Here is a 14,135-nt window from a genome sequence, read left to right as displayed (position 1 = left end):
ATAACCTCAGAATCAAACAAAGGAGTTACCAGGCCACCAGTTACAACTTACCTTCACAAATCAATCAACTTAAACTTTAGTGGATTAATCTGTTGATTGATGGCAACAGCTGTACTGAAAGCCATGGTGTACCCTTGGACACGGCACACGTGTCTAAAGATTCATGAAAAATTGGAAGCTCCTCCCAGATCAATGCCCTACTCAAGCCTCCTCCTATCTCTTTCTTCTGCACACATACCCCCTTGCTGACACGGGATAAACTTGCAAAATGTTGTACTTATGAACCTTCTGAGTGCAGCCCTGGAAAGAGGCAGCTGTATTAAAAAGGTAACATGCAAAGTCCGAAGAATTTCTGTCCTAAGAAAGATCTGTATGTGTTTCTGCCAACAGCACTCTCCCTCCTCCTGTCGGGCAAAGCATGGATTCCCCCCCCCCCCGCCGAAAAGCAACAGGCTCCTTGTTAATTCATTAATGACACTCTGTAGTGTTAGTATGTGTTGCCAGAGATTAACCTCTTCCTATAGCTGGGCCAGCTGGTCTGTCAGAGCAAGAAATCTGCATGAAGGAGCAGGCACACTGCACCAAGTCAGAAGACCAAAATAGAGGCAGATGCAAAGCTAAGACGGGCAAGGAAGAGCCAGGCTGGTCCCAGTGCTTAATATTTTATTGAGGAGTTTACTCTTCCACATCATTAACACTACGAGGGGGGCTGCCTACCACTCCCACCTACGCACAGATTGCTGTTATGCAAGAAGCCATATTTATAAAATGCTATGGGTGTTACTAAGGGACGTGGGTGGTGCTGTGGGTTAAACCACAGAGCCTAGGACTTGCCGATCAGAAGGTCGGCGGTTCGAATCCCCGCGACGGGGTGAGCTCCCGTTGCTCGGTCCCTGCTCCTGCCAACCTAGCAGTTCAAAAGCACGTCAAAGTGCATGTAGGTAAATAGGTACCGCTCTGGCGGGAAGGTAAACGGCGTTTTCGTGCGCTGCTCTGGTTCGCCAGAAGCGGCTTAGTCATGCTGGCCACATGACCCGGAAGCTGTACGCCGGCTCCCTCGGCCAGTAAAGCGAGATGAGCGCCGCAACCCCAGAGTCGGTCATGACTGGACCTAATGGTCAGGGGTCCCTTTACCTTTTTATGGGTGTTACTGTTAAAAGAAATCTGTAGCATGAATAGGATATTGATTGGGGAGGGACTGGGCCAAAGCTTGGTGCGACAGGACACGCTTTGCAAAAGATCCTAGGTTCAGTTTATTTTGCATCGCCAGTTATGAAGACCAGGCAGCAAGTATGAAAACCTTCTCTGCTAGAGACTCTGGAGAGCCACTTCTGGTTATGGTAGACTATAGTGGGCTGAATGGATAAGCAGTAAAACAGCTCCCTGTGTTTCTCTGATATTGCTACTGGTGTTAATGCTATGGTACTAGAATACTCCATAATATCTAACAGTTACAAAGATATTAGAATGCTTCACCGTACAGAATAACTAAGAAAAGGGTGGTATCCAATGCATTTGTTCCTTTAGCACAAGGATTTCCACTTGTGCAATGGAGCCACCCTTCTCACCATGATCCCTCCCCCAGATCTGTCCCAGAACAGATTTAAGGTGTGTAGGAAGAGGAGAGGGAAGGGAAGGTCCATTGAACAGCCAAAATTCCTTGTGTTGATGGAATGAATGAGTAGATTGAATACTGAAGATATTTAATGAAGATGAAGACAATGTTTCAGTTTAGATATTCAGCATATTCCCCTAACACACATGCAACCCCCTTTTTTTTCTTTTGAAAGAGTAAACTTTTAACAGATCTGGAGTGATCTGGACCTTGCTTTAATTGTCAAGCCTATAGAGCAGAGCTTTCCAAACTGTGTGTCACAACACAACAGTGTGTCGGCTGCAGTGAGTAGGTGTGTCACGCAAACGCTCCCCGTGCTCCTCCTGGGGCTGGAAAGGGGTTAGTTTAACCTCTGGTTTGAAAGTAAAACCGAATTACTGTGTCATGAAATGATGCGTGTCTAAAAAGTGTGTCACCAACATGAAAAGTTCGGAAAGCTCTACTACAGAGCATGGGTGGCAAACCTGTGGCCCAACAGATGTTCCTGTACTACAACTCCCAGCATCCCTGACCATTGGCTGTGTGAGCTGGAGCTGATGAGAGCCGAGACCAGCAATACCTTGAGGATCACAGGTTCCTCACACCTGCAACAGAGCACCTGGTCAGCTCGTGATTCAGATCCACAAGTAAGGCACGCCCTGATGTAAGAGAGATCACACCAGTGATGCCAGCACCATTTAAAGAAAGGATTGTATGGAAAGAAATAAAAAACAGAGGAGTGGTATCCAAATGCAAAAAAATAGCCAGAGTTCCTTTATTGTTGCAAAGAATACAGCAGGCACAATTTCTCAGTCCTTCGGGGTGAGCTGCCACAGACAAACTCTCTCTTTTGTACAACCATTATTTGTCTTTCAATGGAACATTTCCTAGCACTGAAAAAGCAAGACAGAAGATGGATAAATGCATGCCAAATAATTCAAATGTGTCCCATATTGTAGGCTTAGGTTGACGGGTTCCGAGTGGGTTGGGAACTTCTGCTGAGGAGTATAGCACAGTCGAGCTTCCATAACAACATAGCAGAGAATAGCTTTCCAAGAGGAAGTGGATGCCGGTTTTTGATGCCTCCATATCAAAGGAAAGGGTGGAGGCTACTGCAATGGGCACCCTGCTAAAATGCCTGCCTTTGCACAGGTCCTGAAAGCACTGCACTGGCTGCCAGTGAGCTATCAGGACCAATTCAAGGTGTTGGCACTATTATATAAAGCCCTAAAGCAGGCATAGGCAAACTCCAGCCCTCCAGATGTTTTGGAAGTACAATTCCTATCATCCCTGACCACTGGTCCTGTTAGCTAGGGATGATGGGAGTTGCAGTCCCAAAACATCTGGAGGGCCGGAGTTTGCCTATGCCTGCCCTAAATGGTTTGGAACCTGAATACCGAAAAGAGCATCGCCCCCAATATCAACTACCCAGACCCTACAATCTGCAGGTGTGACAGGGTATTTTCAGTGGTGGCTCCCTGTTTTTCAAATGCCATCCCTATTCAGGTGTGTCTGTCAACATCATGATTCACTTTAAGGAGAAATCTGAAAACATTCCTATTTCCCTAGACATTTTGGTGGGTGAGGAATTCTGTTCTTTGCAACTCTTAGATCCCTGGGCGGAGTAATGGTTTTAACTGTAACTTTTTCGAGAATGTTTTTAAATGCAATTGTTTTTAGACTGTTTGGCACCTTAGGGTGGGACATAAAGTCAGCAAATAAATAAATAAATAAATGGCATGTGTTGTCCTCTGCCCCAGCTCAATCAATGATGATATAATCTCAACCTTTAACTTATTAGTATTTTCCACACTGAAGCTATATTTTAAGTTCCCCTCACTGCAACCAATATAGTTAACAAGCAGGTTACAGTACTTAAAGGGCACAAAGCTGGGGATTTGGGGGGATGGGGGAATTCTTTCTTTTTAGTTGAAAAATATGAAAACAGCTAAGACTTACAAACACTATGATGGAAAGCATTTTCATAAGGTCACTTCAAGATGATAAAAGGGTAGAAACATTCCTTTCAACCACCCTAAAAAACCACCCAGTGGCACAACCCAAAGCATATGCACATTTGTCTCAACACACAATATACTTAATTTGTAAACAACTTGTTCATAAGTATGTAAACACTTATGAATTTAAAAGAATAACTCCAGTTCATATATTTCCGATGCTAGCAATTCAGAGGCACAAAGGCTGTAGCCCCACTTACCCAGGAGTAAGCCCCCCTGACCTCAATACGGCTTATTTCTGAATACATGTGTAGGATGGCACCATAACATGCACAAACGTTTTATTGCTGGGCAACTGGGTTGTAGAACTTTCTGTTTATTACGAGGAAATCACTAATTCCTCCCCCCCCCCAAATATGACCACTCCATTCAACTCAGAAGGACAAACGAGCCCTTCATGAATTCTTTGGGTAGAAGATATCTAAGCCTTGGTATCTGATGTTCATATCCTGCAATCTCTCCACTGGCTCCCAGGTTCTCACTCACAATCAGATATATTTTTCCTTATATATATTTTTTGTACGACCGGAGTCTATATGTTGCTTGCCATCATCGATTAATGCAGCCTGAAGATAGAAAGGGCTCTCACTGCCACCAAGGTCTGCTTCAATGCAATTTCCGTCAAAATGGATGGGAGCTATGCAGGAACGGTACTGATAAATTGCACCCCCTCAAAAAAACAACAACCCCACCACTTAAAAAAATCAAATTAAAAGCCGGTGCTTAATTATACCAAAGTGTGCAAGAACAAACTGTACAGAGTAATCTGAATCAAACTGCAGCTTATAATTCAAAGGAGGGAAATTATGGGCAACAAAGATCCCTACAGATGTCCAAGCCTAGAAATCAAAGCCTAATTAATGCTAGAAAAATACTCTTAATCCTTCTGTGCAGTTCCACTCAACATATCTTCCACAGTCTAATCTCTCTCTTTTTTTTCGGGGAGGGAGGTGAGAGGCACAAGATGGCAGGGGGAGCGAGATGGGTTTAGACCTCGCGCAGGAGAAAATTCAAAGCTCGGCAGAATACTGCAGCTTCGGCGATGTGTTTTATTCAGTGTGCACGCACACACAGATGCGCACCGAACACACAAAAAGATAAACACCGCGTGTGTTTTTCTTTGTCAATAAATGCGGAGTGGTTTCCCCCCTCTCCCCCCCACCCCCTCGGAACCACACGCTCGACATAAAAGCTCCTTTATAAACCATGCTTAACATCACAGACAGAAGCGAGGCAGCTGTGCGCTCTTATTGTTGTGCACGGTAAATCAGGCACAAAAAAGGGGCAGCTCAGCAGGGCACCGGGAGGGTAAGATGCACACTTAACCCCCTGCACACTTTGTTGCTCCATTTCTTTCCATCTTAAGTCCTTCTGCAAGCCAGTACTGTACCTGTCATGGATGTAACAGGCCGTTTTCAATCTAAATCTTGTTATGGATTAATAAGCAAACACTTTCTCGCTTATTATGCAATTTATCATGATGAAAATTGCATTGGTCTCCTCAAGGCTACATGCTGATACATTCATTTATTCAGCAGCTCTGTATACAGGGAGCAATACTAATCTTTATGACAGCTAGAGATGCGCTAGGAAGCTGAAAATAGAATCCTTAATAATAATAAAAATAACAATAACAACAACTATAAATGGTCTTCATGAAAGCTGTATTTAAAGATACAGACAGAAACATACCTACTCCCCAAAGAGACAAGAAGATTTTATTTAAACCATTTCAAGCTGGTACCAATACTTTATATCCATTACCTCTTTCACTTTGCCAGAAAATGCACTGAAAAGGTGGCTCTGAATATTCATCTCTGCACTATGTACACAAAAAGTCCAAGTCATTTGATGACTCAGAATGATGACTAGGGATATTCATATAAGGCAAGCAATTGTGCAGGTCTGTTTCGTTGACATGGTAATCTACCTCAATCACATGATATTGAACAGGATTTTTTTATAAAGAAAAACTTAATGCAAGGAAAGAGTATCTATTACTATTCTTACAGTAATATAATTACAGAATTGAAGGAAAATTGTTGATTTCAAAATGATACGAGAGATGGTGTGCATGTTTGTGTGTATGTGTGTGTGTGTAAAAAGAAATAGTTTAATGTAAACACAGTACCAACTGCATGGAAGGATCAGAATTAAACCTTATATCTTTCACATTCATATAAATGAAATTTTAATAGAATGTGTAATAACAGTTTATTCCCTTTCAAAAGATGAGAGTTAGGGCTCTTTGTGCAGTGATAATCTAAATTTAAAAGAAAAAGAAACAGCTAAATCGTTGAAACTTTGAAATCAGCTGGAATTACTGGAGACTTATTGAAGGATTCTACACATATGCTATAGAGTAAGTACTATCAGTTGTGTATGCTGCAAAACGATTCTGTGGGGTACACAAAGAAATCCCGATTTCTACCATGGCACATCTAAATTTCTTTTCATGGCAAACTGCAGTGCCAAGGCTGCAGGCAGAAATGCAGTTTTTTCAATCTTCTTCTTTTTGCCTGTTATCTGCTCCATAAATAATTAAAATGAATGCATGGAAAATTCATCAGCAGTATGAGAGGGGGAAAGTATACTGAGAGCTTGAGAGAAAACTGTGCAACTGTCGTTCTCATACATGCAAGAGTGTGTTGTGTTGTCTCATCCATGACATTTATATTCTCAGATGCTTGAACATGCCTCAGAATATAATTTTTGAGCTAGGAGTGCACAGATCAAAACACATTCTTGTCACAGAGATGACTTTATTGTCTTTTTCTTTAGGCAAGGCACATGAATTGCTAACACTGCAGCAGAACTAGAGGGTAATACCGGATTGTTCTTTTCCCCAACCAAAATATAGTCTGCTACTTAACTTCTTTTTTTAAAATGATTTCTGCTTTTAGCAAGTTCTTTTTTTAAAATTATGTGGTTTATGTATTATACATTATTATTTATTGTATTATTTCCGTTTTTGTAAGCTGCTCTGAGTACTCACCAAGCAGAAAACAGAGGGTAGAGGCATTAAATATTCTTAATAGTAATACTAAAAAAAATATTGCTATCAGAAACAATGGTGACATGTTGTGCTACAAGCATCAAACAAAGGGATTAAAGGAAAAGTTTGCTGAACAGACTTTGCACCGGAAGCAAAAATTAACAAATGGTCAGCTCTGAACAAACTTTTCTTATAATTTTTAAATAGCAAGGAGCAATGGTAGGCTTATACCTACATGTTGTTATATTTTGTGATTTTAGAACACTTTGGTTCTATTAAGTGGCATAAATCTATTTGTGACTAGAGATCTGGCATGTTCTGCTTTAGTTGCTTATAAAAATCAGGGCAACTAAATCAAAGTTTGTAAGTTAAAATGATTAACCATGTATATACTGGAATGAAATGTAATTTTTTAAAATGCAAGTCTGTAGTTTGGTGTCATTTTTGTTGTTGTTGTTCTGGCCTTCTGCCTAGAATAACAACAATTGCCTGGCAAACTTATGTTGTGCTAGGGAAGAAGTGAACACCCAAATGTGTTGATTTTTTTCAAGTTAAAGTGCAATTTTAACTGGTCAACAAAACAGTAATCAGAGATTGTGCTTTTTCATCACAGAGGATGTGAGAGGAAGAGCAATTATCAACGCTTTTTACAAAAGCAGGCATGTATCTATATAAGAGAATACAATCTGCCCAATAGTGCAGGAAAATGTCCCTGTGGGTTTTAAGAGGCAGTTGAAAGCAGCTATGAATTAAAGCACTTGACCATCCTAATAGCTGAACAATATTTTTTATATTTCATCTTACAAGGAAAGGTTGTGCTCACAGTGAAAACACACAGTGCCGCTATATTCCCACCTCCCTTTTTTTTTTTTAAAAAAAGTACATGGTTATATTGATTGCCTTTACTCCAAGGATTTATCAGATACATCTGTTTATAAGATATAACTTGTTCACATATTTCCATGAAATAAACAAGTCTTAAGCAAGGAAACTCAAAACATTTATACAGATGATCCGATTTCATTTTAATTGACTGTATTTTCTATCTATTTGAACTGAAGAATTTGAGATTGAGCACAGCGTACATTTTAGGAATTTCCCCCACATCTATCTATCTATCTATCTATCTATCTATGGAAAAAGGTTGTCTTGAAATATTTTTTACCTAGGCAAGGAAAAAAACAAACAAAAGCCACACACCCAAGAAGATTGCAAGCATGCATATATATATATATATATATATATATATATATATATATGGCATTACTATACTTTAAAAACTACAGCAGGTGGATCCCCCTTTCCTAAAGTAATCTGGATACGTAAAATAATAATCAAAACCTTGCTTTCGTTTTAGTTTTTAGAAAATATGGTGTACTTTTTAAAGGAAGTCATAAAGTACACCAAGTCATTTCCTTCAACCTGCACAACAAGACTGAGTTATCAGTTTTAGAACTGTTGCATGGAACTAGCTATTCATATTTATTTACAGTAATATTACGCTTGCCAGTCTGCCCTAGTACTAAATAAAAAGAGCAAGAGAGAATACAACCCTCTTCATGCATCTTACATGCGTGGAGAGGGCATGCACGTGACGCGAGTGGGATCCGCCCCACTAGCAATGCTCCTTTGATATCAATGCACACACCAGCTGCGTTCCCTGCTGGCCATGGATTCACTCCAATATGAACGCGGACAGAAGCCCTGGACAATCAACGTTGCTGTTCACACGGAAGAAACCATACATGCGTACAGATGTAGATGTGCAAGGCAAATGTGTGGCGAGCATGGGGCATGACTGGTGTGCACATGGGTGCGTGATTGTGACTGCATACCTAGCAGTCACAATCCAGCTTGGTCTCCCACACGTATCCTCTTCAAGTACCTGCCTGAAGAAGACTTTTGTCTTAGCGTAAGAAGATTGATTGGAGGAGATTAACGAAAAGGCAAGGAATAAAAAGTATTGATTCTTTCCCATTTTACATGTAGTATGGAGCCATATTTGAAAGATGGGTGTCAGGTTTCGTAAGAGATCACCCTAGATCACACCTAATACGCTGAAAGTGCACAACAAAACATACTAATTTTGAACATGTGTTTGAGACATAAAAAGAGCAGGAGCTTTGATGTTGCCCATCAACAATAGGCACCACTTGGTCACTAGATGGGGCAGGAACACAAGGCCCTGGTGTCTTCCCCACTATGGTGAGACATAATGTATTCCTATTAAAATCCTAATAACTGTTGCTAAATTTGCACCTATACATGTTGACCAAGGGCCTGGAAACTAAGTCCTATGAGGAATGGTTGATGGAACTTGGAAGTTTAGCCTGGAAAAGAGGAGATATGGTAGCCATCGACAAAAATCTAAAGGGCTGTTTCATGGAAAATGGAGTAAGCCAGGGTGAGAGCCAGTGTGGTGTAGTGGTTAAGAGCGGTGGACTCGTAATCTGGTGAACCGGGTTCGCTTCCCCGCTCCTCCACATGCAGCTGCTGGGTGACCTTGGGCTAGTCACACTTCTCTGAAGTCTCTCAGCCTCACTCACCTCACAGAGTATTTGTTGTGGGGGAGGAAGGGAAAGGAGAATGTCAGCCGCTTTGAGACTCCTTCGGGTAGTGATAAAGCGGGATATCAAATCCAAACTCTTCTTCTTCTCCTGCTCTGAAAGCTAGGACCTGAACCAATAGCTTCAAGTTACTGGAAAGGAGATTCCAACTGAACAATAAGAGTGGTTAGACAGTTGGAACAGTTTCCCTCGGGAGATTGTGAACTTTCCTTCCTTGGAGGTTTTTAAGCAGAGTTTGGATGTCCACCTGTCATGGATGCTTCCGTTGAGATTCCTGCATTGCAGGAGGTTGGGACTAGTTGGCGCTCAGGACCCCTTCCAACTATACAATTCTATGATTCTATATAAATTAGCATATGCTGATTTTATGCAAATTGCTATCCTCTTTTTGTGTGTGTGAGTCTGTGTATGTGTGAATCAAACCTACTTTTCTGGCAATGTGTAACTGGCCCCCCTAGACCTTGGTGTTATTGGATATCTCAACCAAAACCACGTGAAACGAAACCAATTACTACTACCACCTCACCCCCCGACAACGCCCCCCAAATTATTGAGTGAAGTACATACTTTGCAAGTTGCTTCTCGGCATCGGCACAGAGCTCCAATAGCCCCATCAGCACTGCAGAGACATCCATATAAGGCTCCCATACTGTAAACCCTCGTCCTATGAGATCAATGGCAGTTCTTCTGATGGTGCTGTGTGGCGGAAGTTTTGGGCTGGGAGGCTGCAGCAGAAGATACGTCAAGGCCTTGCCTGCCACACAAGAAACATTAGAAAGCCAGAGTCAGGAAAAAGAGATCAAACACAGATTACTATGATCTAGAGTAGACCTTTTATTGAGGGTGAAAGAGGAGAGCGCAAAATATGGTCTGAAGCTCAACATCAAAAAAACGAAGATCATGGCCACTGGTCCCATCACCTCCTGGCAAATAGAAGGGGAAGAAATGGAGGCAGTAAGAGATTTTACTTTCTTGGGCTCCATGATCACTGCAGATGGTGACAGCAGTCACGAAATTAAAAGACGCCTGCTTCTTCGGAGAAAAGCAATGACAAACCTAGACAGCATCTTAAAAAGTAGAGACATCACCTTGCCAACAAAGGTCCGTATAGTTAAAGCTATGGTTTTCCCAGTAGTGATGTATGGAAGTGAGAGCTGGACCATAAAGAAGGCTGATCGCCGAAGAATTGATGCTTTTGAATTATGGTGCTGGAGGAGACTCTTGAGAGTCCCATGGACTGCAAGAAGATCAAACGTATCCATTCTTAAGGAAATCAGCCCTGAGTGCTTACTGGAAGGACAGATCGTGAAGCTGAGGCTCCAAGACTTTGGCCACCTCATGAGAAGAGAAGACTCCCTGGAAAAGACCCTGATGTTGGGAAAGATGGAGGGCACAAGGAGAAGGGGACGACAGAGGACGAGATGGTTGGATGGTGTTCTTGAAGCTACCAGCATGAGTTTGATCAAACTGCGGGAGGCAGTGGAGGACAGAAGTGCCTGGCGTGCTCTGGTCCATGGGGTCACGAAGAGTCGGACACGACTAAACAACTAAACAACAACAACAACAACAATGATCTAGAGAGGCCCCCCCCAAGAGATCTGCAATTCCCAGAGTCCCCAGGGAAGAGGGATTGACCATTAAGCCATTTCGGGAATTGCAACTTAACAACTCTCAGCATCCTTAACAATCTACAGTTCCCAGGACTCTTTGGAGAAAGCCACAACTTTTTAAGGCAGCATGACAGTGGTTTTGATGTATTGTGTGGACGGGGAAAATTACAAATCTTATGGATTCTGGTAAGAAATGCATTTCTGAGCATGTTCAAGATGGCCAAGCCTTAAGGATGAAGCAGGTAAGCACTCTCCTGTTCCCAGTAATCTCTCACCACCAGCTCCAACCCACCTCAGAAGGGTGTGTGTGTCAATGAGGGGTGAGGAGAGGCAGAGGGAAGACGGGGGCAAATTCCTTGGGGTTTACTTTTCCCAAGCCCCCTCTTTCCCCAAACAAGCAACTCCACCCTAAAATCACATACTCTGGAAGACCTGTGTTCTTGAGAATATCCGGTGAACAGTTGGAAAAACTAAAGATGAGGTGAGGGAAGGAACCTGTTGCTTGGTCGCCCAACACTACTCAAAACCCAACTTTAAAACAAGCAAACGAAACAGACGAAACAGCTCTTGCCGTAATGTCTGCTGCTTTTTAATCAGCTTTCAACGCAGCGGTGGAGGAAGGGGGAGAAGGCAAGACTTTAATGAGAATACATGCACGGTCTTTAATGACTCCTTAACAACATGCCGGTGACATCATCCGAGAAACCACTAGCAGTGCTTTCAATCTGCATGAATGGTGCAATCTGAGATTTAATTCTAGTGAGTAATGCCGCAGGAGTGGGATGAAGATGTCCTAGCAAGCCTTTAAATCTTAACCCCATGAATGTGTCTGATGAATATGCTGCCCAGCCGCACACTTTATTTTCTTCAAAACACAACTTCTGACTCAGAGACGCTGCTTCCCCAATTCCTTCTTCAACAGCAGACAGATTAAGAGGTTTCCCTCTCAGTACAAATCCCTTTTTATAACATTTTATTAATTTTCCAACAATAACAAAAACAAACAAACAATAATAAAGATAAAACCAAAACCAAAATAGATTGACTTCCCCCTATTCCGTTCCTTGGTTCCATAGTATATCAATGTACTATATGTCCATTATAAAGTTTTAACCATTTAATTACATTGTCCATTCATAATAAAATTACAAGTATTCTCCCTCTCAGTACAAAGCCCTGACCTTATAATGAAAACTCAGAAGTGGAACATTTGTAGAAAGGATTTATGTAAATGTGTTTACGTTATTAATTCATAATATTTATGGGTCACCTTCCTGTCTAAAGCTTATTCAAGGTGGTTTACAAAGCAACAGATAAAAACACAATTCAAATGATAATAAAATAGAAAAGAATTAATTAATAAAGGCAGCAATAATAAATATGCTTGCAGATTGAAAAGAAAACCAGATACCTTTTTTTTTTTACATGACTATCAACCCAAAAGTTGAAATAGCAGAATTGAGAATAATGAACAAGCCAGTGAAAATAAGTAGGTCTTCAAGACCAGGTGTGTGGTGCTTTATTAGGGAGGGGTGTCAGCTGGCAGTGAATTCCAAGTCATCAGAGAAACCTCTCTCACACCAAGAAGGACACTGACAAACTGGAACGTGTCCAGAGGAGGGCAACCAAAATGGTCAAAGGCCTGGAAACGATGCCTTATGAGGAACGGCTAAGGGAGCTGGGCATGTTTAGCCTGGAGAAGAGGAGGTTAAGGGGTGATATGATAGCCATGTTCAAATATATAAAAGGATGTCACATAGAGGAGGGAGAAAGGTTGTTTTCTGCTGCTCCAGAGAAGCGGACACGGAGCAATGGTTCCAAACTACAAGAAAGAAGATTCCACCTAAACATTAGGAAGAACTTCCTGACAGTAAGAGCTGTTAGACAGTGGAATTTGCTGCCAAGGAGTGTGGTGGAGTCTCCTTCTTTGGAGGTCTTTAAGCAGAGGCTTGACAACCATATGTCAGGAGTGCTCTGATGGTGTTTCCTGCTTGGCAGGGGGTTGGACTCGATGGCCCTTGTGGTCTCTTCCAACTCTATGATTCTATGACCAGTGCCTGTTAATTTCACTGAACTTAGTGCTGGGGGGAAAGACCTGATCTTGCTCTTTTTAACTGGTTTTGAACTCAGCTGCAAATTACATTTTTCTGCCTCTTCTAGGGAAAGTTTTGTGTTGTTTTTACTTTGTTGTTTTAATTATTGCATTCTGTATTTTAAATATTGCATATTCTTTGCTTTTATTTTACAAGCCGCCTAGAGAATTGTATTCATTCGTGGTCACACATACCTGACAATTAATATCACATTCATGGCTTATCCAACACAGGTTCATGTTGATGTTTTTAACCTTTAAATCCATGCCAACCTGCCTGCACATTAAAATAAATGACTGAAGCTAGTCTTATTTTCCCGCCACTAAGTTCAATGAAACTGAACTGGCAATATATCGCTAATCATGATGTTTGTGTGATGAAAAAATCACAATGTGGGAAAAACTGTGAAGCCAGCCAATGCTTCTCTCAATTCCTGCAACTCCTTTTAATTCTGTTGGCTCAGCTCTCCCCTGCCTCATGCAGGGGGCCGTGAATCACAAGAGCAGGCAAAAATCATGATGCAGGAAAAACTGTGAAGCCAGCCAATGACTCTATGTGGCTCCATCCTTATTCCAGACATCGTGATACATTGGTATATCATTATTTTTAGCTGGTGATATACCACAGTGCTGAAAACCAGATACAGTGGTACCTTGGTTGTCAAACACCTTGGTACTCAAACAACTTGGAACCCAAACACTGCAAACCCGGAAGTAAGTGTTCCAGTTTGCGAAGTTTTTTCGGAAGCCGAACGTGCTCCGTTTTGAGTGTTACACTTCCGATTTGAGTGCCATACTTCCGTTTTGAGTTACGCTGAGGTCTGTCTTTTTTGCTATTTATTTTGTGTTTTTGTTTTTGAAACTCTTTTTGTTTTGTTTTTGTGACTGTGTGGAACCCAGTTCAGCTACTGATTGATTGATTGTGTGACTGCAGTACATTGTTTATTGCTTTCATTTTATGGATCAATGGTCTCGTTAGATAGTAAAATTCTTGTTAAATTGCTGCTTTTAAAAGTCTGGAACAGATTAATCCATTTTGCATTACTTTCTATGGGAAAGCGTGCCTTGGTTTTGGAACACTTTGGTTTTGGAACGGATTAAGTTTGAGAACCAAGGTACCACTGTATTGCCCAGCAATAGTCTTCACCTGTGGGCCTTAATTTTTGCTACGATTTTGTAAAGCGCAGGGCTGGTTTAGAGAAACCTACAACACCTGATCTTTCATCCTTACAGCTCTTTTCTTCACTGATCATACACAG

At 41.6% G+C, this 14,135-nt stretch overlaps 1 protein-coding gene across 8 annotated transcripts in view; it reads right to left on the bottom strand.

Annotated features, from left to right (window-relative positions):
- WDR7 (WD repeat domain 7) overlaps window positions 1–14,135 on the bottom strand; it is a 217,179-nt gene that overhangs the window by 64,452 nt on the left and 138,592 nt on the right. For all 8 annotated transcript variants that reach the window (XM_083575496.1, XM_083575498.1, XM_083575497.1 and 5 more), the window contains one exon: window positions 9,742–9,928. In XM_083575496.1, coding sequence (XP_083431622.1) covers window positions 9,742–9,928 — 187 coding nt within the window. The remainder of the gene's footprint in view (window positions 1–9,741; window positions 9,929–14,135) is intronic.

The sequence above is a fragment of the Podarcis filfolensis genome, assembly GCF_964270895.1.
Source record: "Podarcis filfolensis genome assembly, chromosome: 11".
Taxonomy (NCBI): Eukaryota; Metazoa; Chordata; class Lepidosauria; order Squamata; family Lacertidae; genus Podarcis; species Podarcis filfolensis.
The sequence above is the reverse complement of the archived record's forward strand: the minus strand, read 5'-3'. Positions and strand labels throughout refer to the sequence as shown.